General features: G+C 35.7%; 1 protein-coding gene across 5 annotated transcripts in view; it reads right to left on the minus strand.

The window, feature by feature from the left end:
- The window catches only part of RBPJ (recombination signal binding protein for immunoglobulin kappa J region), a 106,710-nt gene that overhangs the window by 50,460 nt on the left and 28,292 nt on the right, over nucleotides 1-27,958 (minus strand). For 2 of the 5 annotated variants that reach the window (XM_043971084.1, XM_043971083.1), the window contains exon 2: nucleotides 23,234-23,414. The exons of the other annotated variants lie outside the window; for them this stretch is intronic. In XM_043971084.1, the coding sequence (XP_043827019.1) occupies nucleotides 23,234-23,250 (17 nt within the window). In that variant the 5' untranslated portion in view covers nucleotides 23,251-23,414. The remainder of the gene's footprint in view (nucleotides 1-23,233; nucleotides 23,415-27,958) is intronic. 5 annotated transcript variants of the gene reach the window in all.

Genomic DNA, 27,958 nt, shown 5'->3' on the forward strand with positions numbered 1-27,958 from the left:
CCAGGTGCTGTGCTAAGTCCTGGGGATACAAAGAAAAGCAAAAACATAGTCCCCATTTTAATGGGGAAGACAACATGCAAAAAACTATGTATGTAGCAAATAAGTAGAGTAAATGAAAGACAACCTCAGATAGGAGGGGGAAAGAGAAAGATGAGCAGGGAAGTCCTCCTGCAGGTGATACTTGGTTGTTGTTTTTGCGTTTTGTTTTTGGTGAGGCAATTGGGGTTAAGTGACTTGCCATGGGTCACACAGCTATTAAGTGTCTGAACTCAGGTCCTCCTGACTTCAGGGCCAGTGCTCTATCCACCACCTATCTGCCCCCAGAAGGTGATATCTGAACTGAGTCATAAACAGGAAGAGGAGAACATATGGGAGGAAAAATCATGAATTTTGTTTCGAATATATTCAAAGTGAGATGTCTAGGGAACACTTGGTTTGAGATGTTCCAGAAGCAGTTGGTCCAATAAAAATCCAGGGAAAAGGTTAAGGCTACTTAAATAGTCTGGAATCATCAGAATAGAAATGATTGTTGAACCTATTACCTAGCTCCTTTCCTCCAGAGCCCTGGGGGAAATCTGAAGTTGATAAGTTTGACCTGGAAGAAGAGCCAGGAAAGCAGAATAAAAAGCAGTAAGAGCGGGAGGAAGAGAACCAAGGAGCATGGTCACAGAAAACCAGAGGAGAGGAGGAGGGGTGACCAACAGTGTCAAAGGCTATAAAGGCAATTAAAAGATCACTGGTAACTTTGGAAACTTCAGTCTCAGTTTAATGTTGAGTTGAAAACCAAATTGTAGAGGATTTAGAATGTCAGAATAATCTTTTAGTGTATGTGCATAAATCTGATGATGTCATTCCTTTGTTAATGAATCCTAAATGACTACTGGGTACAAGTAAAATTCAAATTCCTTTGGCTGGTGTAGTCAAAGCCCCCTACAACACTGCATCAGTCCTACCTTATGCAAAAACAGTATAGCCAAATTCATCTATTTTTTTGTCCTGTGCCTTTGTTCACACTATACCCAATTGTTGGGATATATTCCCTTCTTATCCCATCAAGATCAACTCAAATGTAGCTTCTTCCAATAAAATATTTTTTAACCCACTTCCCCTGACTCTACCTTACCTGTTAATGACTTTCCACAGGAAGTCAAAGTACTACTCGGTTTTGCAATTTTCAATAGCACTTGTTACCCCTTTCTTTACTAGACTATAAGCTCCATGAAGGCAAGGAACTATGTATTAACTAATAATGCCTAGTATAAAAGCTCTGCACAGCAAGCACTTCATAAGTACTTGTTAGCTGAATAAATTAATTTGTTAAATGAACAAAGGCTGAGAAAAGGCCACTGGATTTGGCAATTTTGATATTCCATCTTAGTCATTAACTATCTGTAGGCAAGTGTTTTTCTTTTCTCTGGCCTCAATTTCTGTATCAATAAAATGAAGGTGTTTGTTAAGATCAGTATTTTTAAAAAACTAATTTGGTTATACTTCAGCCAAATTAACTATGTTTACACTTTGTAGTATAACAGAATGATAGCAAGGAACGGAGAGATTGTTACTATTGTCAAAGGCAGAAAGGCACAAAATACCTACATGGTATATTGTTGAATGCCAGCATAACAAGGCAACAATCATTTCCTAAGAAACCAACTAATTTTCATTTTTTTGAAAATGTAAGGTCTTTGTTTAAAAAAAAATAGCAAAATGAACAAAGGAACAGGAAGATTTTCAGAACTCTGATTACTTATGTATGTACTTAATCAATGCAACATATTTTAAAATTTGTACCTTAAATTGATTTATATGAAGCTTGTCAGAAATATTTTTCATATAATTGAATGGGAACTCTGAGTCATACTATCTAATCTTACAGACATCAAAAAAAAAAATCAATCAACTGACCTTTTATTAAAATATGAATTTATTTAAAGTTTTCTGGTTAGTGTACTAAATGATTCATAAAATGTTATCCCAAATTAAATGTTATCTAGAAAAAGTAACTTATCGACTGTCAGAATTATTGAAGAATTGATAAAACTTTACACATTATTCATGCTCTTTGCTTTTATTTACCTAGGGAAGAGCTGTTACAGCACACATTTTTATCCTTATTTGCAAATCTGCTTTAAAATAACATCATTTCTATTGATAGGTCTGGATTCAACCAACTTTAAACTATACTGTGAAATGTGTTTCAGAAGCAGATATATTTTTAAAATATATGTATATTTTAAAATGCAATAAGAGAGCTTATTAAATGAAGTATTAGTCTTTTTTGTAAAGCCTAACTTAAACAGTCCTTACCAAAAATGTTGCTTAAAACATAACAAAAATAACAACTTGATAGAATAATACAGTTGCGAAATGGTCTTCTCCATACATATATTTAGTCCAAATATTTTAAAATTTAAAACTGTTTTCTTATTTTTAAAAAAGTTAAAATTTTATATTTTAACATAATTTAAAAAATAATTTCCAGCTGGAAATATTCCAATACATTTTCCATCTTTAATAGATGTTAGTTGACCAATAACTCCATTAGTTCATCCAATGAACATCTGGTAAGTGCCTAAAAATTCCCTTCATTTTTCTATAGTCTAGGAGAGAAAAATAAGACATTTAACTATCTCTATAACCTAAAAATAACAATGTGAAGCTATGATTCTATAGAAAGCTATATACTCAGAATACAAATGCCATCATATAATTTTGAACTAGCCTATATATTTCACTATAATTTAGTTCATGTTCCTAAGAAACAAGGACTTCAATTTTATCTTACAGTTAAAGGTACTATAATTTACATTAACTCAATCTCACTATGGCTAAGGAAAGGTGCAATTATTATAGTCTAATTTACAAAATCATGAATAAAGTTATTCAAAAACATGATAGTATTCTAGCTATATTAGTTCTTCTTACCTGTAAATGGCATTGAGATAGTAATATATCCTGCAATCCATAAGGATCTGGAGTAACCTACTAAGTAGCTTTTATATGCAATGGAGAGCACAATGGATTTATGTATTATCCTATACTCAGAATACTATATATTTTAATCCCCTTGAAGAAGCTGTATACACATAGAATAAGTACTTCCTCTTAACTTCTGGTGAAGGTGTAATATTGTTTCCCTCACACTATATGCATTTACTCCTATGTTCACCAACCTGTTAAGGAAGTATAACCACAAATGTATCAAGGTCAAACAAGAATAAAGTTATCAAAACAACACCATCTAAACAGCTTTCTGGCTAAAAATACTCTAGGTGAAAAAAAAAAAGAAGAAATCAAACAAGGGGAAAAAAACCCATTACTAGAAAAAGGTTAAAATGAGTATTAAACATTTAAGCAAAGTAATTTTGATTTAATTGGTAACAAAACTCATCTTTCTACATTGTTTGCTAATACAAAAATGCTAATTAAAAGTTTTGGAATAGGCTGAATTCTTAAGTCATATTTATTAGAAATTAAAATCTTGCTCAACCTTTGGGGGAGAAGAAAAGCATATTAAAAATTGTGAGTTCAAACTGTTGTTTTTTTTTTAAATGAAACATCAAATTGGAGACTATCTAGTCATTTGTAGGCATGTTTATAAAGTGAAAGGGTTGGCTGTGGTTTTTTTTCTTAAGTTTATGAAACTTTGTTTTTGTTTTCTTTTTAAAACTAAGTAATTTTCTTCTAAATTTAAAGAGATCTACTACCAAGATGGATAAAATAGACTTTGCCAGACAGTAAAGAAGTCTTATATATCTTATAGATGTGCATTTGCTATGTAGTATAATTTTTCTTAGTAAATTAATTCTAATTCTGTAAACATATTTCTTCCCTAGCTACCTATTACTATATTATGAGAAAAAAATGTTCAATAAAGAATGAAGAAGTGATTTAACTGCTTTTTGGACAATTTGCTCCATCAACCATAACATACTTAAAACCTGGATACAAATTCAGTAACTGTGACATTTCGTGAAACAGACACATTCCTGGAAAACTATGTGCAAATTATTTTTTTAACTGAATCATTTAAAATTATATCACCACATAAAACTATAAAAATGCTCTATAAATATAAAGGAATGTTACACTCTCTTGACCCTTAAGATAAGTCTGTGAGGTTGCCACATCAAGGATGATTATCATGTCCTTTTTACAGACATGGAAAGTCATGGTTGTCATAGTTACATAATTTGCTAAAAGTCACAAAACTGCTAAGTGGCAGTTCGAACCCGGGTCTTTTGACTCTGAATCTTATTGCCTATCATTTTAAATGCACCAAAGTATTAAAGTAATACCATGGAGAACTTAATAAAGTGAATCAATAATCATTTTAAATGGAAGCCTTTTAGTGGCTTTTTTCTGTACCCATGAATTTCGCTGTTAACATATGGAAATTTGAAACTTAATTCTTTCACTGCCTACATATTTCCATCTGGATGTTTGTAAAAAGGCATGGACACATATCTTTTCCCCAACTGTCAGTTCCTTGGTAACACCATTGGTCAGACTCAATTTTTAACTTTAGGTTGTCCTTGGGCCCAATGTTAGCTTGCCCACTAAATTTTATCACTGCTCTCTTACTGTCAAGTCTGCTGTTCTTTCCATGTCCTTACTGTCAAAACTCATCTAAAACTTAGTCAGCTACATTTATCTGGCTTATCCATCTCCTGCCTTCTCAATACATGAGTATAACCAAAAATGTAAGAAGGGCCCTCTACTCTTTAAAATCATTTAATAGTTTATCTCACTCCATAGTTATCTAAACTTTCTAATCCTAGCCTCTCACATTCCCACCCTCCTCACCACATATACACAAAAGAACCTGAAGCTAATGAAGAATTTCTTAATTATCAACTAACTTATGGGAGGGGGGAAAAATGTTGGCCAAGCATCAAAGTCATTTAAGAAGCAAAACCAGTTTTGATAGATGATGCTCCTTCTTAATTGTAAAGGCTAAAAACATTAAAAGAACTACCAGACCACAAACTACCACTAAAATCACCTCAACTCACTATGGGAACTAGGGCTTAGGATGAGATTCAGTACCTTGGGCAATTTTATTAGTCACTTTCTTTCTTTCTTTTTTTTTTTTTTTTTTAGTGAGGCAATTGGGGTTAAGTGACTTGCCCAGGGTTTCACAGCTAGTAAGTGTTAAGTGTCTGAGGCCGGATTCGAACTCAGGTACTCCTGACTCCAGGGCCGGTGCTTTATCCACTGTGCTACCTAGCCGCCCCAAGTCACTTTCAATCCATAGTCAATATTAATATGAAAGTTGAATCAAGTGACAAGAATTTACTAAAGAGGAAGCACTGTGGTACAGTGGGAAAAGCTTTGGATTGGGAATCAGTAAACCTAGACTCTAAGTATCAGTGTTGCCATTAATTCACTGTAAGATTTGGGGGGTGGGAGTGGGAGTAAATCTCATCACCATTTAGACTTCAGTTTCCTCACCTGTAAACTTGGTGGTGGGAGTTTCAACCCCCAGATTTTACACATTAAAAAACTGAAGCCCAAGAAGTTAAGTGCTTTGGGCAAGGTAACACAGTTAAATGTCAGTCAAAAGCAGGATTTGAACCTAAGTCCTCTGACTCCAAATGCAATGTTCTTGTCACTTCACTACGCTGATCTCAAGATTCCTTTCTGTTCTAAAATTATATGGCCTTGTTAAGTCCTGAAATATTCCAACCTATTAGCACTAAGGTGATGCTTAAGACTACACAATTTTGCTGGTTGGGACCCGAGTGGAAAACAGTAACAGCAATCATGAATGAGTTTCTAAATACTGAATGCAAACTGGAGACAGTAAAAATCTCAAATCTGCAGCACAACTGGAAACTTTTGCAAAACAACAAAAGACAAACTAAATTAAAGTAAAGCAACCAGAAACAGGTGGTACTTCATCACCAAGACTGAAGTAGGCCAGAAAAGCTTAAGCAATAAAATTAAAAAAAAAAAAAAAGGCCTGCAATTTATAAGTTGTGGTTGCTATTATGAACCAAATAGCACTATTTTCCTCTCCCTGTACAGAGGTTGTTTGATGATCTTTTTGCTACCTCAAGGCAGTTGTATGAGAACGAAGAATCAGCTGCAGATAATGATCAATTTGTGGTAAAAGAAGCAAAAAATAATCCTTGTGTGACTTTGGAATATCTTATGCTTTGTGGAGCTAAGTATTAAAATATCCATTGCCTTCCATGCACTGTTTGATAATCTATTATTTTTTTCCATTTGTTTTTATATTTGGAAGAGGCAAACAGAACAAATGGATGAGTTGAGCCTAGCACAGAACAGAAAGAGATGAGGCTGGACTACCTTCAGGAAATTGTTGTTATTCTTCAGTTGTTTTAGGGGTTTTCTTGGCAGAGATACTGGAGTGATTTACCATTTCCTTCTCCAGCTCATTTGACAGATGAAGAAACTGAGGCAAATAGGGTCAAGTGACTTGCACAGAGTCACAAGGCGAGCAAGCATCTGAGGTCAAATTTGAACTCATGATGATGACTCCTGACTCCAGGGTCAGCACTGTAATGATTGGAATGATGCCACCTGCTGGAGACTGTAGGAAAGCTCAGCCATGAGGAGAAGGCTCCTGAAGACAAGACATGTGGCTTTTCTTTGGTGTCAGGAAGTCGTTTGCTTGTGGGAGGAGGAGGGGTCGAGGCTGGCGCTCTCTTTCACCAGGACTCTCATGGAGAGCGGAGCAGGAGAACTGTAGCTCCCGGAGATAGATAGATTTCTCTTCACCAAATTCTTATTCTCCTTAACAAATGCTTAAAAGTCTAACTCTCGCTAAAGCTTATGGTTTATTGGCGACCACTCATTAGATATTTTAGACAGACGAGCTAGAATTTTAGCCCCTTACAGCACTCTATCCTCTGTACCACCTAGATACCTCAGGAAATTGTAAAGCTCCTTTATTGGCCAGGCTTCCTCCAGAAACAAAGTTTAATCTTGATAATGCCAATATTCTACTAGTTTTGCTGTATGGCAGCAAAAATTAGAATACAACATTCTCCACAGACTTAAAAATGAGTATCACACAGAAGCCAATCAAAAGAGGCACGATAGGTGTTGGGTAGGTACAACCCACAGCCAAGAAGAGGAAGAGAAAATGTCATGGGGGAAGCACAAAGAGAAGGAAGATGGGTCAGTCACATCACTAGGGCCAAAGATGAAAAATGGAAAGCAGGAGCCTTCCACTTTTGCAGTTAAGAGCAAGCAAGTAAAGTCTCCAGAGACATTGTGGGGAAAGTTTATATGTCCATTTAAATATTATTTACCTCAGCACATACCTATTGAGTTATGAATAATGTATGGCCCAGCATACTGGATGCGGCAGACCAGTGCTAATGGGCTCTGTGCAACTGAAAAGACTAGATAGCTATCTAGACCTTCAAAGAGAATAAAAGAATCACAAAATCGGAGAATTGAGGCATTGGGGGCCATTTATCCCAATCCACAGTCCAAAGGAATCCCCAGCAAGACATATTATAAAACAAGTGGCCATCTAGCCTCTGCTTGAAAACTTCCAAGGAAAAGGCGCCCACCACCTCTACAGGCAGCTCGTTTCACTTGTGGACAGCTCTAATTGTTAGAAAAGTTTTTCCTGAAATCAAAACTAAATTTGTCTCTGCAACTTCTGTCCACTGTTGCGCGTTCTACCCTCTGGGGCTCTAATGAATCCTTCTACCACAGGTCAGCTCTTCAAATACTTGAAACAGAGCGATTGTCTTCTAACTTCTTCCACGTTAAACATGCCTAATTCTTAAATAAATCCTCCCATTTCAGGAATTCAAGACCCTTCATCATCCAAATTACTATTCCCATGAAACTTGCCAACTGATCGATGCTGTTTTTAAACCTTGGTGCCCAGAACACGTTATTTTAGAGGAAGTCTAAAGAGCAGAGAGTACAATGGGACGATCACAACTCTCTTCCTGGAACCAAATGTTTCCTGATGCAACTCAAGACTGCATTAGATTTTTTGGCTATCAAATGATACTACTAACATTCAGTTTTCAGTTCATTAACACTTCGCCCCGGCCCCCCACCCCCATACTGCTGGCTGTCCATGTTTTCTCCATATTATATTTGTGGAATTGATTTTTCTGTACCCGACTGCAAGACTTTTATTTATCCCTACTGAATTTTATCCTATTATATTCGGTCCAAAACCACAATCTGTGAAGATCCTTTTGAATCTCCATTTTGTCAAGCACTATATCAGCTATCAATCTCAGTTTGATCAATCTCATCTCTGATGAGCACATATTCTCTGCCTTTATCCAAGTTATTGATAAAATCAGTAAACAACTTAGAGACAACTCAAGCCTTTGTAGTACTCTATTAGACTTCCATCCACATGGACACTGAACCATTATCAATTACTTTTTTAAGTTTTACCATGTGAGTTCAGAATTAATCTGACCGTAATCATGTAATTCATATTTTATGTCTCCCACAATAGTATGAAGTACTCAAAAGCTTTGCTAAAATCTAGATAAAAGGCCAAACATGGTGACATATACATTATCCTAATTACCAGAGAAACTGGTGCTGATGGATGGGAATTGCTTGAGCTTGGGAGTTCTGCGATGCAGTAGGGCTAAAGCCGATTTGGTGTCCATACTAAATTTATTACCAATATAATAAGCCTCTGGGAGTGGGGCTGCCCAAGGAGGACAAACTATCCCATGTCAGAAAAAAATGGGAGATCAACTTAGTTCTTCATTCTGAGATCATGCCTGTGAGCAGTCACTGTACATCCAACTGGACAAGAGAGGGAGACCCAGTCTCAAAAAAACCCCAAACAAACAAAAAAAGAAAAACACAACCCGAAACAAAACCAAAATCATAGATAAAACATACCTATAACTATCCCTTCTTCTACTCATTTAGCAATCCTAACGAAATAGGAAATTGTGTCACTCTGGAAGGACCTGTTCTGGATGAAGAGATGCTGGCTCTTTGAAATCATCATTTCCCTTTCTAGCTGTTGACCAACCACCTCTTTAATGACCCATTTTAGACTTTTCCTAGGAAATTAAGTTAAGCTCACTGACTTGTAGCTTACAGACTCTGTTCTAATCCATTTATTGAAAATTGAAACATTTGCCCTTCTTCAGTCCTATGGCACAGTTCCCGTTTTCAATGACCTTTCAAATATCACTGAAGATAAGAGTAGCTCAGCCATCACATCTGCTGTTTTTTTTTCAGGACTTGAGAACAGTTCTTTTGGATTAAGGGATGTTTTCATAAAGCTTGGATAAGTGCACTTATTTATTTTGTAGATCACTTTCTGGGTTTTTCCTCCGGTCAATTCCAATGTACCATAATAATAATAATAATAATAATAGGGGCAGCTAAGTGGCGCGGTAAATAGAGCACCGGCCCTGGATTCAAGAGTACCTGAGTTCAAATCCAGCCTCAGACACTTAACACTTACTAGCTATGTGACCCTGGGCAAGTCACTTAACCCCAATTGCCTCACCAAATAGATAGATTAGATAGATAGATAGATAGATAGATAGATAGATAGATAGATAGATAGATAGATAGATAGATAGATGAATAAATGCAATAATAATAATAACAATTCCAATGTAAAACTCACTCCTTTATAGAAAACAGTCAGTCAAGAAGCATTTATTAAGCACTTATATATCCAGCACTGTGCTAAGTTCTGGTGATACAAAGAAAGGCAAAAGCAATCCCTGCCCTCAAGAAGCTTACATTCTAATAATGGAAACACACACACATATACATACGTATATATATGTATATTTATATATGTGATAAGGTTCTGAATTAGTTATGGGTGTACAAGTGAAGAGATGGGGACAACATGAGAGATGTTTAGAAGATAGAAATACCAAGATGTGGCAACAGTATTCTACTCACTACCTTACCTCTGCTATGATCTTGAGCTATGACATAAAATTCACATATGAACCTTTTCTCTTTCTATATTCTCTTTCTTTCCTTACAAAGTGAAGAAACAAAGACATTTAAGAAGGAAAATTGTAAAACAAACCTTCCCTTGCTATTCAATTATTCTAGAACTTAGCATTGTTTTACAGAACAGACAAAAGGTATAAAGGTAAAATGCACCATCGACATAAATGGAACATTTTTTTTCTTCCACGTTTCAGAACACTATATTGCAATGTTTCCATTAATCTTTTAATGAAGTTAATACTCTATCTTGTACGTGAAACATTCTAAGTTCCAAGAAGGGGAAAAGAGGATAAGCCAGTACCACAGTATATGATAGTGAGAAAATGGGGAATGGGTTGACTCCTCTACTATCCACAGGTGACCTTTAGCCTGGGAATACACTCACAGGTGATTACTGTGTACTCAGATTGAGAGATTTCCTTCAGGAAAAGTGGATATTCAGCTTGAGAATAGAAGCAGATAGTTAAATGCTAATGTCCACAAATGGGGGTTAATTCAAATAGAAAAGAACTTCTCACAGGAAGTTTTAGGAGAAACAACTTCCCAAGAGAAAAATCGATGCCATTCGGGATAGGAAGAGATAAAAATAGGCCTGCAAGCCTGCATCCTGGTTCACTCCACTAGGGATGAACCATTCTCGGGAGAATGATAATATATGAGCCTTTGACACATCACCAACAATGAGTTCCAGAAGTTATTGGGAGTGATATTTCTCACAATGATGATCATCAGTAACAAGCTAGGTGTGCTAGGCCAAAGGGCCATCCATAAATCAGTCCAATACGCAGACCAATACGTAATGTGCAATTACTTTACATACAGAATGGGCTATAGAAGATAGGAAGCCTACTGTCTCTGTCCCTGGTCTTTTCCTTCAGGCTCTGTCTCAAACCCTCCTAAAAATCCCCTGAATAGGAAATTATTATATACATTAAACAAACAAACAAAAAAGAAATGTCTAAAAACAATAAATTACACTTAACTAAATTTTCTCCAAAGGTATCAATAAATATATTCCCAAAGTATGGATTAAGTTCTATTATGACAAAATATTTATGGGACTACCCAGAACAAACCTCTTAAAAATTATTTAATAAGGACTGCCCAATAATGGAATGGATTCCCTTTTGAAACAATAAGGGGCTTTTTACTGTAACATTATATAAAAAGATTTTTCCATTGGGTAAGAAAACTTGAATTTGATAACCTTTGCAAAACCTTGAAATGATAGGATTCTCAAATTATATCTTAAATATTTCCATGTACTTTTAAATGGTATCTTAAAACTGTAAAATGTTAAAAATCTATTTAAGCCTAATAGAATATAACTGACCTTATCACAATACATCTTTTAGAGATTATGTTCAATTTATTTCTAGGGTTCCCTCTTCTATCCCATTTCTGTTATTTGTAGACAATACTCCATCCTTCTTATTTTCTGCTATGCCTCATTTTCACTTTTTTTTTTTTTTTTGGTGATGCAGTTGGGGTTAAGTGACTTGCCCAGGGTCACACAGCTAGTAAGTGTCAAGTGTCTGAGGCCAGATCTGAACTCAGGTCTTCCTGAATCCAAGGCCAGTGCTTTATCCATTTTTCATTTAAGTGCTGTTTTACAATTCATTTTTTAAAAAGTTCTATGGATGTGTTTTGATGTTACAAATATTTACATACTTCCTCCACTTTGTGAGGTTTCTTGTATGCAACATTCTCTTTATTCATTTTTTTTAAATGAAGAAATCTATTCTCTCCTCAACATTCACATCACTGAAAAAAGGGGAGAAATTTGTTCTAACATATATACATAATCAAGCAAAACAAATTCCCTCGTTTGGTGTATACAAATGTGTGTGTGTGTGTGTGTGTGTTAGAGAGAGACTGATTGATTTTGCATTGTAAATCTATCACCTCTCTGTAAAAGGGTAGATAGTATATTTCATCACAAAGCCTTTGGAATTATGGATGATGGATGTATTTATTAATGTGCCTCACTTTCAGATATATCAAATTCAATGAAGGAAGCAATTTTAAAGCAGTTTTGTGTGATGAGAATTATTCTGGATACTGAGTTATGAAACTTTTCTTACCATTATCATTCCAGACTCTTAACAACAGGGTCATCTTATCTCTGGTTCTATATTTTCCACTATGCCAGGTGCTGGATGACCTTGGAAAATCCATATGTCCCTTTGCTGGGCTGGATGCAGCCAGCCCTGAGAGGTTCAACCCTTTCCCAGATTAGGTAGCTTCCCAATGTGCAAATTCTTCTGGATGAAATAAATTTATTATAAAGGCCTGTCTCTTACAATAGATATACATCTCTACTCCATCATGGGAAGTGTTATGGTCCTATTTTCCTTGCCCTTATTATGGGAAAACCTCTCTTTCTAATTACTCCATCCCAGTGTATCTCCTTGCTTTATTTTTATCCTATTCTCCCATAGCTCCTAGTATTTAAAATAAATAATAATCTAGTGTATGTTTTATCATTACCTTCATTTCCGAGTATGTCCCTCCCACCTTACCCCCCCCCCAAAAAAAAAAAGAGGAGAAAAAAGAATTTAGCAAAATTAATCAACTTCTCAATCAAGTCCAAAAGTATAAATAATGCTCCACATGCATAGTACAACAAAGCCCCCTGGCAAAAGAGCAGAGTGTATTCTCAACCTCTTCTTGGTCAATATAATTATTCAGCACTCAGTTTCAATTTCTGTTCTTGCTGCTACAAATATTCTGGGGTATATCATTCCTTTCTTTTAACTTTGACCTCCTTAGAAGTTATGGATATTTTAAATTACTTTCTTAGCCTAGTTCCAAACTGGTTTATGGAACGGTTGAAACAATTGTATGTATGTCAGTCTTTCTGCAGTCCGGACTATACCCATCTTTCATCATCTTTTGTTAATTTTTCTTGTTGTAAGGTAACACACTCCAGAGTTCTTTTCATTTACATTTCTCCTATTAGTGATTTGGAGTAATTTTTCAATCTTTTGCTATTCCTTTGAGAACCCTTTGTTTATATCTTCTGATGAGCAAGAAGTGGCTTTTGGTGTACATATGCGTTTATATTATGCACACACATAATGCCATCAGACCCTTATTATATATATTTGATACAAATATTTCCCCAGCTGCTTCCCTTATGCTAGCTGCACTGTTTTTAGTGTTCAAAAGCTTTTCAATTTCATGTAACCTAATTTGTGTTTTGTGATCATCTGTTTTTCTTAAGAATTCCTTTCCCTGAAAAAGGTATCTTATATTTATTCTTTATTTTTTTAATGTTCTGTCCTTTAATAATCAGGCCACTTATGAATTTTGATATATGGCATATTTTTTTGGTATATGGTATAAAATGTTGGTCTAAACTAATAGGGCATTCTTTCACCCAAGTAAGTTGTATTCTTCAGTTGGAATGACGCCACCTAAAGCTCCGCCAAGAGAAGGCGTCTGAAGGCAAGCCATGCGGCTTTTCCTTGGCGTCAGGAAGTGACGTTTGCTCGTGGGTACTATCTATCAAAGCTACCAGCCAATTAGCTTGGAGCTATGTGTGCGTGCCTGTGGACAGGACATTCCCAGTTTCACAGGAGGCTTGTGGGAGGAAGAAGGAAACTTTGGGTCTTTTTTTGGTTCCTGACCTCGCCATGGCAGGTCGGATGATGAGGTCTCTTAGAAATAGTTAGATTTTTGCCTTTCTCTCTGATCCTAATGCTCTTTAATAAATACTTAAACACTTAAATACTCTTGCTAAAACTTATAATTTATTGGCAACCACTCATTAGGTATTTTAGACAGACTAGCTAGAATTTTGGCCCCTTATAGTTAATACAACACTAGGTTGTTAAACTTAATTCATTCTTGTCTATTCCATTTATCTAATTTTCTATTATTTTAAACCAGTACAAAACCATCTTTTGCATTTTATTTTATTTTTCCCACCTTTTGTATTTTATAACATAACTTGTGATAACCACAATTTACTGAGAAGTGACTGATTCCCACCTACTTCCCATTCCCAGGCCACTGAATTGCCTGGGGCTAACCAGTCTTTGTCAATTCCAAACTCTTGATTCCCTACCTTACTCCCAGGACTTTAGGTTATTATGTAGTTTCTATTTAGAGTTAAGTAACTTTTATACTTAACTCTAAGGCAGTCTTGCTTTTGTTCTGTTACTCCACATAAATCCTGTCCTCAATTTCCATCTTTGAGTATCGCTAGCATTCTTGCCTTGCGATACTCCCAGCTGTAACTTCTCTGCCCCTATATTGATTGTTTCATTAAGTTTCAAGTTAACACTTGAAATCTGAAAGTGCTATTCCCACATCATTCTTACTTTTTTTTTTTTGGCGGGGCAATGGGGGTTAAGTGACTTGCCCGGGGGTCACACAGCTAGTATGTGTCAAGTGTCAAGTGTCTGAGGCTGGATTTGAACTCAGGTACTCCAGAATCCAGTCCTTTTGGTAGTTTGGTATAACAAAATCATAAATAAATCCAAGAAGTACTATAATTTTTTTTTATAGTGGTACGAACTAGCCACTATGCTTCGTAATTTTATCTATAGAGGTCTTGAGGGTGCCTTAGTAGAAGACTGACTCCCAGATATTGTATGCCTTTTGCAGTTATCCTGAGTGAGACTTCTCTTTCCCTTTTATTGCCTCTTGGGTTTTGTTACTGCTCTATAGAATTGCTAATGATTTTTATAGGTTCAGCAAGGAAACTAATACCTTTTTACAGTTCACCTATGAGTTTGGTCAGAGTAATCTCAACATCCTTTTCTCTCCTTTCTATTTTCACATTATACTATTTTGAACTCCCCCTCCCCACCCCCCATCTTAATCCATGGGCTATTCACCTTTTCCACCTTCCCTTCTCCAAATTCTTTAAATTCCCCTAAAATCTTTAGTCCATTAGATCCTTTCTGATCCTTTGTTCTCTTTTTATCCTTCATTTTTGTCTCTTTTAAAATGATAGCCTATAAACATTCTAGACTTTTCTTGATAATTACTTATTTATTTTTCTTATGTTTCTGTTCAAAGGGGTTGTCTGTAAGTTGAATATCCTGCTCATCTCCTCTTTATTGTTGCTGCAAAAATTTCAAAAATGCCTCTCCTGTTCAAGGTTTATCTTTCTTTTTCATTAATCTCAGGCTTACCTTCACAGGATCTATTATTTTGAGTTGCAGTTTGAGCTCCTTTGCTTTATGGAATATACAATTCTATTCCTTCTCCATTTTCTCATAACTCAAAAGTACTCTTAGTTTATCTGAATCGTTCATATTTGGCCTTGCTCTTAGCTGTGTACAAAATTATGTTACTGAAATTGCAAAGTTTAACATCTACATCCCTTAAGAGTTTCAGAAAGGAATTTTTCTTTTTTTGTGTGTGGTGGTGATATGTGAATCCGATCAAACAATCATTGACTGAATTCAAAAGTTTGGAAGAGTTCAGACTGTCTACACAGTTTTCTTATGTTATTTCCTTCAGTTTGATATTCAAATTTTTTAGAAAACTATGACATTCTTCTAAGAAACCTATCATGCTTAAATTATACTGCCTTTAAGGTCAATTTTTTAGCTTTTATAGAATTCATGTGTTCTCAACTTTTTACTTCAGTCAAATTTTCATCTACTTCAGTATTATTATGTATCTGTCATTTTCTCTTTTTGAACTTCTACTTCTTTGGAGAAATTCTCTATTGTCTTTTCAGTTCTTTACTCCTGTTTAAAATTCTGTAGAGAACTCTAACTTCCAATTCAATGTTGTCACTAACATCTTCTTTTAATTGTTTTCTTTCAAACCATTCTAGACTTTTAGGCGATCATGATCATTTCATGGGTGGGGAGGGTTCTGCAAATTCTCATTTTGTGTAATACTCATTCAATGTATCCTGCCCCCCCCCATCTTTATGAATCTCTCAGTTATTTTATTTGCTTGAACTTTCTCCCTTGGACTTTTTGTCCTTCATCCTTTTGTATTTGCAGTCACTTGCCTCAGGTTTCCCTATTTTTTGGCTCCTCATCCCTCCACGACTTTCCCATGTTGGACTTTCCCATATTGGAAGGCTGGCTTTGGTTCCTGCCCAAAATGAAAGGGGGAAAGGGGGGGGGAGGAGTAAAGGGCAGCATTGGCCCCATCTGGCTTCCAGCCCTCTTGCCTTGAGGTACAAAAGCTCTTTTCTCTTCTAGCCATCTTCATATTTTACTGGGCAGAATCACTGCAGGGGTGGGATGGGGTGGTTGGGGACAACACTCTGGGGAAAGCAGTTGAGGTTGAGTCACTAATATGGAGGAACAAGAGGGAGGGGAGTAGACAGCAATCCAAGGGAGGAGGGGGGGAATGCTGTGCTAAATGAAGTTATTGCACTAGGCTTTTACCTTGTGCGGTGTTTCTCTTTTTATATTGTGCATTCAAGCTTTAGTTACTCGATATCTGGCACATAATTCCTTTTCTTGAGAAAATCTTGAAAACAACTATGGTACTACTTTATCTATCATATGCACTTTATTTGATTTAGTTTACAACACAAATGTTGTTAAATGGAACAAAATTTTAATTCTAAAAATGATACAATAAAGTAGTTTTCTAACTACAACTATACCAGGTGGTGAATTTAGTTTTTATTACTTTTTTTTTGCACAATTATTTTATTATTAATTTACTGTCATCAGTGAATTCATGTGATCAATCTTCTCTTCTACACTGACTTGCCAGGAGACATTAATTACAATGATTACTATGTCGAGTAAAACCAAGAGTTAAGGAAAAGACCAAAATCATTTCTAGTTTAGAGGGTCTATTTTTGTCTCTCTTTTATCCATACATAAAGAGTATATAGAGGCAGGAAGGCCTAGATTTGAAACCTGCCTGACAAAGTTAATCTGGGTGACCCTGGACAAGTCACTTTCCTACACTGGGCCTCATGTTCCTCATCTGTGAAATGAGTGGTTGGTTTTTTCAAATGCGCAGAAGAGAAAAAAAGGAAGTTCAAAAGGAAGCAAATAGGAGCAGGACATTTCTGAAAGTAATGTGTAGAGTTTATCATACACCATCTTCTTTTTGTGTTCTTCATATTTGGAAATGCTTTTTGTTGTTTTTAAGTTCAGAAAAAACATCTAATCACCAGGTTCTGCCCAATTTGAGAATCCTGAGGAGACGGCATTAGCAGAGAGTTAATCTAAATATGATCCTTCAGGTTCAGATAAGAAAGAGTCCTTCAAATAAAAGACCCCAAAACCTAAACTAGTCCTCCAGCAGTGACCTGGAGCTTTTCTGGGTATCTCAGAGGTCACAATATCTCAAATAATCTCACAGGTCCTCCAATACTGTAAATCTGAAACTAGGTCAATATTGGCCTGTGGGGGTGACAGCAAAGTGAACCATGAGAATTACCATTTGTTTCACTTAAATCTTCTCATCTGATTTCTCGAAACTCATGGACTTACCAATCCTTCAAAACAGGTACATCACACAGAAGATACCAGTAGTGACAGACTCAACAAATAAGCAAAAATTTTTTCTATTCTACCAGTTATATACTACCCTGTCCAGGGTCTCTCATAGCTACTCAAACAAGAAAGCACTTCCCTAATAATTCCTATTAGCCAAATACTGCTTTAAACTGATTTCATAATAAAGAACTTTTTCATATGGGATAGAATTTTTGGGTGAAATGAAAAATAGTACCAAGAACTACTTGAAGGCCACAGGTCCATGACCTTTACCTTCAATTTAGCACCTATATGGAGGTTTTAACTAAAAACAAAGGCAACAAGTTGTTTTTTCTGGTGTTTTTTAAAAATCATACACACCAGAACTTCTACATAGAAATAAATGGGTACGGTCAACACCTTCAAACATTTTCGATGTGGAGCAACATCAGCATTTAGCACCACACGAGACATGGGACAAGTGACATGTGGTAATAATAGGTGAAAAGAATCAAGCAAATCAAATGAAATGATTGGGACTCAAAAGATCAATTTAGAAGGACTGATTTATAGGATGGTTTAAGTATCAGGAGACTGGCAGCCTATCCCTAGGTTTACGTAAGAGGCCCAACAACCAGAGCTCAAGTATAAATAGTAAGAGTCAAGAACTGACCCAAGAAACAAAGTATTACCATTATAGGATTAAAGAACACAATGATATCTAACACTCCTTTTCTTGGCTAATAGGGGCTCTGAGATGACAGAAGTTACCAAACTGTTAAATTGTACACGTTCAATTCCTCTTTTGAAATTGCTTTTAGAGACTGAAGCATTTTCTCTTTAATATCATCAGTGGTGGCAAATATTAATTTGTGTGTGTTATGTGTGTGTACACACATGCACACACAAAAAGCGGGATATTTAATTGAAAAAAATCTATCATCCTGTAGAGTAACATCACTCCTCCAATCACTTTCTGTTCTCGAGCTATAGGATCAGAACTGTAAATGACCATGAACCTACCCAGAAGAGAACTTACTGAAAAACAATTCAACATAATTGCGTGTGCAGAAGAACAACATTTAATGGTGACAGAGACAGCTTCAAAGAAAACAAATACTTTAAAATGACAGCAAGAGATTTCAATATCTATCAGATAACAAGCTGAAGGAGAAGAGAGGCATAACATACCAAAAGGGAAAAAAGAATTATTATAAGATGGTCAAAGGCTGTCAAGAAAGATTCAGGAGTTTGAATGGTAGCATAGTATCTAGGGGAAAGACAAAGAGAGGGAAAAAAAGTCAGTGCTAAAAAAATGAAAGCTTTACCAACTTCCTCCTCTCCAAATCTAAAAATGACGCGTCCGTTCCCTCTCTCAAAGCCTCTGCCAACAACAGCACGTTACTTGTTCCCATCAAAGGGTTGTCATAAGCAGCCATCAGCATGACAGTTAACTCACAGCTGGTCCTGCTTTATCTGCCCCACTTCTAGAGTAGTGATGCCCACGGCCCCTCTACTTGAGGCTGAAACCACCATGTTTATTTGACTCCATTTCTTAAAAGCGCCTGTTTTCGGAGAGAACTTCAAGGATGCTTTTCAGGATGAAAGGAAGATGGAGTTAAGGCATCTTATGACCCACCCGTCCATGGCGACTCACTACTCCTCAAACTGCGCTTCGTTTTCCATCTCCGTGCCTTTGCGGTGGCTGTGCCCCACAGCAGGAATGCTCTCTCTACCTCTTAGTTTTTCCTGGCTTCCTTCAAAGTTCAGCTCAAACCTCATCTTCTGTAGAAGACTCTTCTGGATATTGTCCCAACTGCTCGTGCTTTCCCCTTGAAGACTACTTTCCATCTACTCTGTATCTATCTCCATTAGAATTTAAGCATTAAGGTTTTTTCCCTTACCACAATGCCTTGTATATAATAAGCACTTAATAAATGAATAGTGGCTGACTGACTATTATGTTAGTGCAGACCAAACCTACAAATTCCATTATTTCAGGCACGATTAACCAATTCTTCATGTATTTTAACATACTCCTACTGTTTTAATGAGACAAGGGAAGAAGTAGAAGCTTAGATGTTGAAATCTAAAACATAAGCAATCGTATGTTAATTTTACTCCATTTCTGAAACCTTAGGGCTGTGATCAATGTTCTACAAACTATTCAGCATAAAAAAATTTCATCATCATAAAATATTTCACTTTTTTAAGTGCTGTGGACCCTTTTGATAATATTCCAAGAAAAAAAATACTTAAAATAGAACACTATTACCATTAATGTTTATATGTGACACTAACTTAATTCTTTTCACTACCACAAATTGCCCAACTTTATACTTGCCTACTGAATTAATCATAATTCATTCAATCTATTAATCTTTAACTGATCAATTAATCAAAATTCATTAATCTGTTACTCATGAATGCATCAAAATATTTCTTATATGGAATGAGTCAATGAAAAGATTAAGATAAAGTAGGTGATAGGGGGCAGCTAGGTGGCACAGTGGATAGAGGACCAGCCCTGGAGTCAAGAGTACCTGAGTTCAAATCCGGCCTCAGACACTTAACACTTATTAGCTGTGTGACCCTGGGCAAGTCATTTAACCCCAATTGCCTCACTTAAAAAAAAAAAAGATAAATTAGGTGAATTTTCCTTTTATGTTTTTGCTATTAAAAATAGTAACCACTCACATATATTTACATGGTATGCCCGTGTAAGCCCTTTCTTCACAATAACCCTGTGAGGAAAGGAAGTGCAAGTATTATTATCTACAATTGACAGATAAGGAAACTAAAGCCCTGAAAATAAGTTCAATGAGTATGATGTGGGATTTGAACTCTCATCTTCCGAACAGACAACATAATGGTTTCATATGACCAAAATACTGCTTCCTATTATAAAATGAGGATGTAATTATTAACTTGAGAACATCAAATCTAAAGATTTTCATAACCATCATTATGGCAATACTGACAAATCTGTAAAGAGGGCTAGAAGGTGGTCGTATTACCTGACACACCCAGTCTCTGGCATAGCTTAGTCACTAACACTCAGAAAGTGCTACTGATGCCTTAGCTCATATAGTGATGTTTCGAAATATTCTCCTAAAACTATGTCTAACTGGGTGATAAAGAAGACCTGAGGTATGGCATGGAGGAATATACCAAAAGCAATAGTATGGTATAGCAACATAAAAAGAGTAGCAATTCTTGGTCAATGCTCAGCTCTTTATGGTAAAAAAAAAAATTATTTGGAAGGCATTAACTTTCAAAAGAATCAAATATGAAATAATATGAGGAATTTCTCACAAGCAATGCTGCTTCCTTCTACCACCAAAGAGAATACTAAGTGGAACAGAAATATAATTGAAGGAGTTTAATTTATCATTAATATTTCATTTGGATTTTTGTAGAAAGAGACTGAGAAAGAATCACAAGGCTCGAGATTAGAAGTATATTAATTGGGGCAGCTAGGTGGTACAGTGGATAAAGCACAGGCCCTGGATTCAGGAGGACCTGAGTTCAAATCTGGACTCAGACACTTAATAATTACTAGCTGTGTGACCCTAGGCAAGTCACTTAACCCCAATTGCTTCACCAAAAAAAAAAAATTTTATCTCTAATGACCCTTCTAGTTCTAAATGTTTGTTACAATGATCCTATATGGGCATGCAGGGCCTCATAGCTTCTGTGTTAAAACAAGAAATAGAAATGCTTGTCAAAGATCTATGAAAATCCAAGACACATTTTAAGTATGATAAATTAATGGGAAACATGAAAAAATACCCATTCAACTTTACCCAACCCTCACAAAACAGTAACTTCTTTGAGGTTACAAAAGAAGTCCTGCAAAAACCAATTCTGATTTTTTTGATAGTATCAATTACTTCATAATTATTCATATAATAAGAATACTGACATAATTTTACAAGGTATCGTTAAATATTACCAGCCTATAAAACAGTCACTTAACTCCTAAGTAGATTAGAGCCTTCCTAGCCTGCCCCTCCCCCCCAAAGCGAGTGTTAGAAAGGTAAACTTCAGTCTTTTTTGAGTTCAGAATATGTCCATGGCCCTAGTGGAAAAGATTCTAAAATTACCTGAAAAATCTAATCCTTTTAACAAAGAAATTATTTGACTTAGTTTTTTTGTCCAAGTAAATTTTAAAATCTATCCAAGGAGAATGTATTCGTTCTTTGCAATAAAGAATATCTAAAGCATTCACCAGAACAGAATCAAAATTTATTTTCACTACTTGCATAGGGATACAAGAGGAAACAAATACATACCAATGTTAGAAATAATTCAATAGAAATTAAAAGTCAAAGTATGAAATTTAAAAGTCAGAAGGAAAAAAGATGGCTATAATTTTATAGACCATAATTATTTGAAGAAGATGATGCCATGCTGGTTTCCTAAAGTATCAGAATACTACATAGCCCTTGAAAACCTTTGCATATTAAGCAGGAAGAAAAGTAGTACATGTTTAGGAGATATCTTTTCAGAAAAAGAAAAAAAAAAGGACTCTTAATCATTTTTTTTCTTAAAAAATGAATTGGGGGGGGGGGGAAGCTAGGTGGCGCAGTGGATAGAGCACGGGCCCTGGAGTCAGGAAAACCTGAGTTCAAATGCGGCCTCAGACACTTAACACTTACTAGTTGTGTGACCCTGGGCAAGTCACTTAACCCCAACTGCCTCACCAAAATTAAAAAAACAAACAAACAAACAAACAAACAAAAAATTAATAGGGTGGGGGCATGATCATCAAAAAGGAAAGGATATAACAAGCACATATGTTAATGACCAACGATTATCAAGTGGGCTGATTTTCAAAGAAGGAAACATTCTAGAACCTATAATACTATCACTACAAAGAGAATGTCTTGGGTATAGTAACAGCTCCAAATACATGTTTAATTACTGCAATAACAAAACAATTTTGTACTAAGGTAGCTTCACCAATAAATCTGTGGTATAACGAGATTCTGGGATAATTTAGTAAATCAAATTGAACTACTTTCCTGCCTCTACCATATCTTATTCTTTATTACTAAAAGATAAGAAATTTTGCACCCAGCATAACTTTTATAAATACAGCATTTTTCCAGAGTTGTTTCATATCTACTACCTCTAAGAAAGCTTTTGACATACACTACCAAATCAGGGGTTTTCCATGGTTTCAAAGAGTCAAAATGGTTTTGATTACATCATTCAAGTAAAACTACAGGGACATAAAAGCCTGAACATTTTCAGTGGTTATGGGTACCAAGTATCTAGAATTACCATTATTGTTAACCACAAACAGTAAGACTAAGTACTACAAACATATGAATTATTATTAAGACATACATTTGTGAATAAACAATAAACATACTAAAAATAATGAATCGCCCATTTTCCTGAGTAAAAACTATATACAGAACAAGTATACACTATGGTTCTGGCCTCCAGGAGCAGTCAAATTTATATATGACCCAAATAACAGCATTGAAACAAAGAAACTAATCAACACTCCAAACCAAAAAGTTAGTTACAACCTAAAATGAGTAGTGCTCAGAATTGTTTGGTGAAAAAAAAATTATTGCCCATTAACTGTTTTAAAAATTAGATAAAATAATAGTTGAATAATTTCTATAGCTATTTTTAATTCAGTCCTTGAATTTCTATAGCATGGCATGCAAGTTATACATTTTAAACAAAATGCTAATGCTAGACTCAAAACTGTAGCTACAATTCCACATAATAAAACCCCTTAGAATACTCAGTAATTATTGCTAACAAAGCCTGGGGCTTACTCTGTCAATGACCTAAGAACAATGGGTCACTGCGATGTTTCCAAGCCATACCTTTTAATCCACGCCATGGTACTTCAAGAACATGTTAAGGTGAGCCAGGGCTCGGCACACTTCGATGCACCTCAAAACACCTCAGCCAGTGTATCATTCTCCTTTCCTTTGGAGATCATAATGGCTCCGAAGAACTATAATGCTTCCATTTCAATGTCAGTCTCATACAAAATTGCAATAACTTTAAAAAAACAAAAACAAAAAAAATGACTTTAAGTGTTAGTATGTTAAAACTCTAGAGAACTGTGTGACCAAGAAAAACAAATAAACTGCTGCTAATATAGGAAACACCATCATTTTAAACAAATACTATTGTGTGTAATGGAGTGATCTGAGTGGTGGTAACTTTTAAGGTCTGGCTTTAGAACCCTGGAAAGTGGCTTTCATCTCAATTGTTACTTGTTTCCCATCAATGAAAGTAGACAGAACTCACTCAGGTCAAAGTGATAGGAGTCTGAATGATTATTTGGCCCAAAGCTGTATGGCGCTCCTGTGGGCAAGCATTCTCTCAGGGACTTGAAGGGCTTTTTATAAGAGGAAAAGATACACATTTCCTCCGAATGCAAAAATCATGAATTATTTAAATTTGTACACTTTCTAAGAAACTGAAAAAAAGTTCATTTGGTAATGATAAATAAGAGATGGAAAAATCTATATTACGGTTTCCTCAAATGTGCTTTCTTTTGATTTTTTCATGATGTGGACTAGAAGAATGGTTTTCCCCCCTCATTAAAAACCATGCTTCATTGGGGGGCAGGGGTTAATAAAGTATTTCACTCATAATTACTATTTTTTAATCTACATATCTATTTTTATGGGGTTTTTTAAAAAGCAACTTGGAATTTGGTCTACAAAGTAGGGAGACAAAACTGAGCTAATACAGAAATGTTTAATATGATTGTATATATATAACCTATATCAGATTGCTTGCTGTCTTGGGGGGGGAGGAGAAAAATTTGAAACTAGAAATCTTATAAAAACAAATGTTGAAAACTATCTCTACATGTAACCAGAAAATAGTAAAATACTTTTATGAAAAAAAATAAAAACAGGTTGCTTTTTGAGAAAAAAAACCTACGCTAATAGCTACTCAAATACATATATATATATATATATATGCAATTTTTATCATAAAGGAAATAATTCTACTTTAGGAAGAGCTCTGATTAACCAAGTTAATTTTTCTGAAACTGAAGTTTAAATATGGATTTTTAAGGACCAGAAAAAGAGACTAGGTACTTGATAAAGTATTTCTATTTATAAATGATAAGGAATGACAAAAATCACAGGATAAAAAATTTACTTCATAGAGATTACGTAACAGTGTTCTGTGATTGCTATTAAACCACTAAAAGAAAATCCCAAACAAAATATTAAAAACAAATTGAAATATTACACAAGGCTGCCACCATCAGGCACTATAAACTAACTGGTATTCTGAATTGTTTTTAAAAATCAACTTTTACAATATAAATTTTAGCTTAAAAACAACACCACAAAACCCACTGCTTTACAGACTGTCTCTGAAACCACTCTATATACCCAAATTATAAGTATCGACTTTATTTTTTTTTAAATGGAGACATGTTCCTATAAAAACAATTCTAGTGTCAAGCAAACCTTTTAGAATTATGTATTTAGAGGAGATCTAAAATATTCATTATTCATTTAGCAGTCATTTGTTAAATACTTATTACAAAGTACAGGCAGGGTAGTGGGGAGGATATAAAGATAATTAATCCTCCTCCTATCCTTCCCCGTCCCCCCAAGTAGCAGAAAAAGCACACACACTCAAAGTATGCATTAATACAAAATATACAAAACTATAATGCTAAATAAAATGTAACCTTAAGCATAAAATGTTCTGCAAGATTTCAAGGAAGAAATGTTCATTTCCAGTTTTTGGTAAGGGCTAGGGAGGTAGGTGGAGAAATACTTAAAAAGGAGACTGGAGCACTTGAGTTGAACCTTGCAGGATGGGGAGGAGTTCATAGAGTACTTTTTTTTAAAAGCAGCACAAGAATGTCTCAAATGTACTTTCGTGAGTTAAAACTAGTCTCATTCATGTATATCTCAGCCCAGGTAACACTGTCACAAGTAGCTATGGACAAAGAGACGTAGGGAATGTAATAAGTATAGTGTGTTTTTTTTTAAAACGTCTGAAAAACTCAAAGAGAAAATGGTTGGGAAATTCCAAATTTCCCGTTATTGACAGCTACCCATTCATTACATTCCTAATTTTATTAAATGTAAACTGCAAAACTGAGCCACTAGGCAGTAGCAGGTATATTCATATTCAAATATATAGATTTACCATCAGCTACAGATCTGAACATATTTAAAATGAAGGGAATTTAAATCCCTTTCTTTCTGTTATGGACCTCTTTCAGTGATATTAGAGTTTTTCTTAAAATAATGTTGTTTTTTAAAAATTTATAATTGAAAGAAATGCTAAATCTGTTTGTTGTTGTTCAGTAATTTTTCAGTTGTGTCCGAGTCTTCATGACTGCATTTGTGGTGTTAACCTGAAAATTAATGAAACAATCAATACAGGAGAAATAAGGGGCTACAACTCAGTGGGGACTGAGGACAGGGTTTATATGGGGTAACAGAACAGAGGGAGCTATAAGACTGCCCTTGGGAAAAGTAAGTTTCTCACAGACAGAAACTACTTAATGTAAATGAATCTTTTTACATAATAACCGAAAGTCCAGGAAGTAAACTTGGGAATCTTTGGGAGGGGATAGTTTGTTTGGGGGAGATCCATAAATCAATCCAGAGTCTGGAATTGACAAAGATTGGTTAGCCCCAGGCAATTCACTGGCCTGGGAATGGAGAGTAGGTAGGGGATCAGTCAGTTCTCAGGGGTTTTCTTTAGCAAAGATACTGGAGTGGTCTTTTTCTTCTCCATCTCTTTTTACAGATAGGAAACTGAGGCAAACAAGATTCAGTGACTGGTTCAGGGTCACATAGCTAGAGTACTTGTCTGAGGCTGGATTTGAACTCAGGAAGATGAGTCGGCCTGATTCCAAGTCCAACCCTCCATTTACTGTGCCATCCAGGTGCCCAATTCTAATAGGTCAGTGAATATAAAGATGTAATTTTAAGTTTACAATCCTTTTGAAATCTATTGTTAACCTAGAAATTAAGGAAACAATCAATACAGGAGAAATAAGGTCTTTAATTGGGGCAGAGGAACTATATAGCTCGTGGTATCGCAAAGCTCGGAAGCTAGGAATACCCAAAGATGGGAACTGAGGACAGGGTTTTTATGAGGTAACAGAAGAGAGGGAGCTAAGAAACTGTCCTAGGGAAAAGTAAGTTTCTCACAGACAGAAACTATTTAATGTAAATGAATCTTTTTACATAATAACCTAAAGTCCAGGAAGTAAGCTTGGGAATCTTTGGGAGGGGTGTTTGGGGGAGATCCATAAGCAATCAAGAGTCTGGAAATGACAAAGATTGGTCAGCCCCAGGCAATTCATTTGTCTGGGAAAAGGGGACTGGGTGGGGAATCAGTTCGCAGTAAATTTTGTAGTTCTCACTATCCAAGGATGGCGGTTTGGTTAAGAACCCCTGGTCATAAACCAATTTCCACAGTAGATAAAAACAAATTTTTTAAATCACCTTTTCAGGGGGGCAGCTAGGTGGCGCAGCGGATAAAGCAACAGCCCTGGATTCAGGAGGACCTGAGTTCAAATGTGATCTCAGACAATTGACGCTTACTAGCTGTGTGACCCTGGGCAAGTCACTTTACCCTCATCGCCCCGCCAAAATAAAATAAAATAAAAAAGGGTGAAAAACACCTTTTCAAAGAAAATCTACTATAAAATAGCATATTATCTAACACACTTCTTTAAGGCTCAAGACCAAAGACATAAAATGGGTAATTGTGTAAGGCTTTTTCAAAGTATAAAAAATATAAAATAGCACCGTTCTCAATTGACTTAAAGTTAAGGGAATTGGTGTCTAAATAATTTGGATATTAGTGGCCATGAAAAGTCTCAATACTCAACCAATGTCCAAATTACAGTGACAAACAGCATGTCTAATATTAAAAAAAAAATTTCTAAGGCAATTTTACAACTCTAAATCCTATGAATTAAAAAGTCTAACTGACAACTCAAATTTTTGCCTCTTAGAAAACAGTAGCGAGGGCGGCTAGGTGGCGCAGTGGATAAAGCACCGGCCCTGAATTCAAGAGGACCTGAGTTCAAATCTGGCCTCAGACACTTGACACTTGACACTTACTAGCTGTGTGGCCCTGGGCAAGTCACTTAACCCTCACTGCCCCGCAAAAACAAAACAAAACAAAAAAAAAAGGTAGCTCCCTTCAGAGTTAAATATAGATGCTACTTATTAAAGTTTTCCTGATCCTCCAAGCTCCAGTACCTCCCAGTTTACTTTAGATATATTTTACAATTATCTGTGAATATTTTCCAAAATGTTTTCTTCTTGTATTTGTGAGACCCCAGCAAAAAGCAGCAAATACCGGCAGGGGTTAGAAGACATAAATTAAAAGGTAAAAAAGGAAAACTAAACAAAGGGAGGGCTTGAATAGCTCAACGGCAAATAAGAAGGTCAGCAAGGCAAAGGACTTCCCCAGAAGGCATAGCTACCTACCTTAGTTCCTAACCACTCACACCATTCACCCAGGTAAACTTCTCAAAGGAGCAAAGGAGAAGAAATTCAATTGAACTGAAATTTACAACAACAAAGGTGGGT

This window comes from Dromiciops gliroides, chromosome 6 (assembly GCF_019393635.1).
Source record: "Dromiciops gliroides isolate mDroGli1 chromosome 6, mDroGli1.pri, whole genome shotgun sequence".
NCBI classification, from domain to species: domain Eukaryota; kingdom Metazoa; phylum Chordata; class Mammalia; order Microbiotheria; family Microbiotheriidae; genus Dromiciops; species Dromiciops gliroides.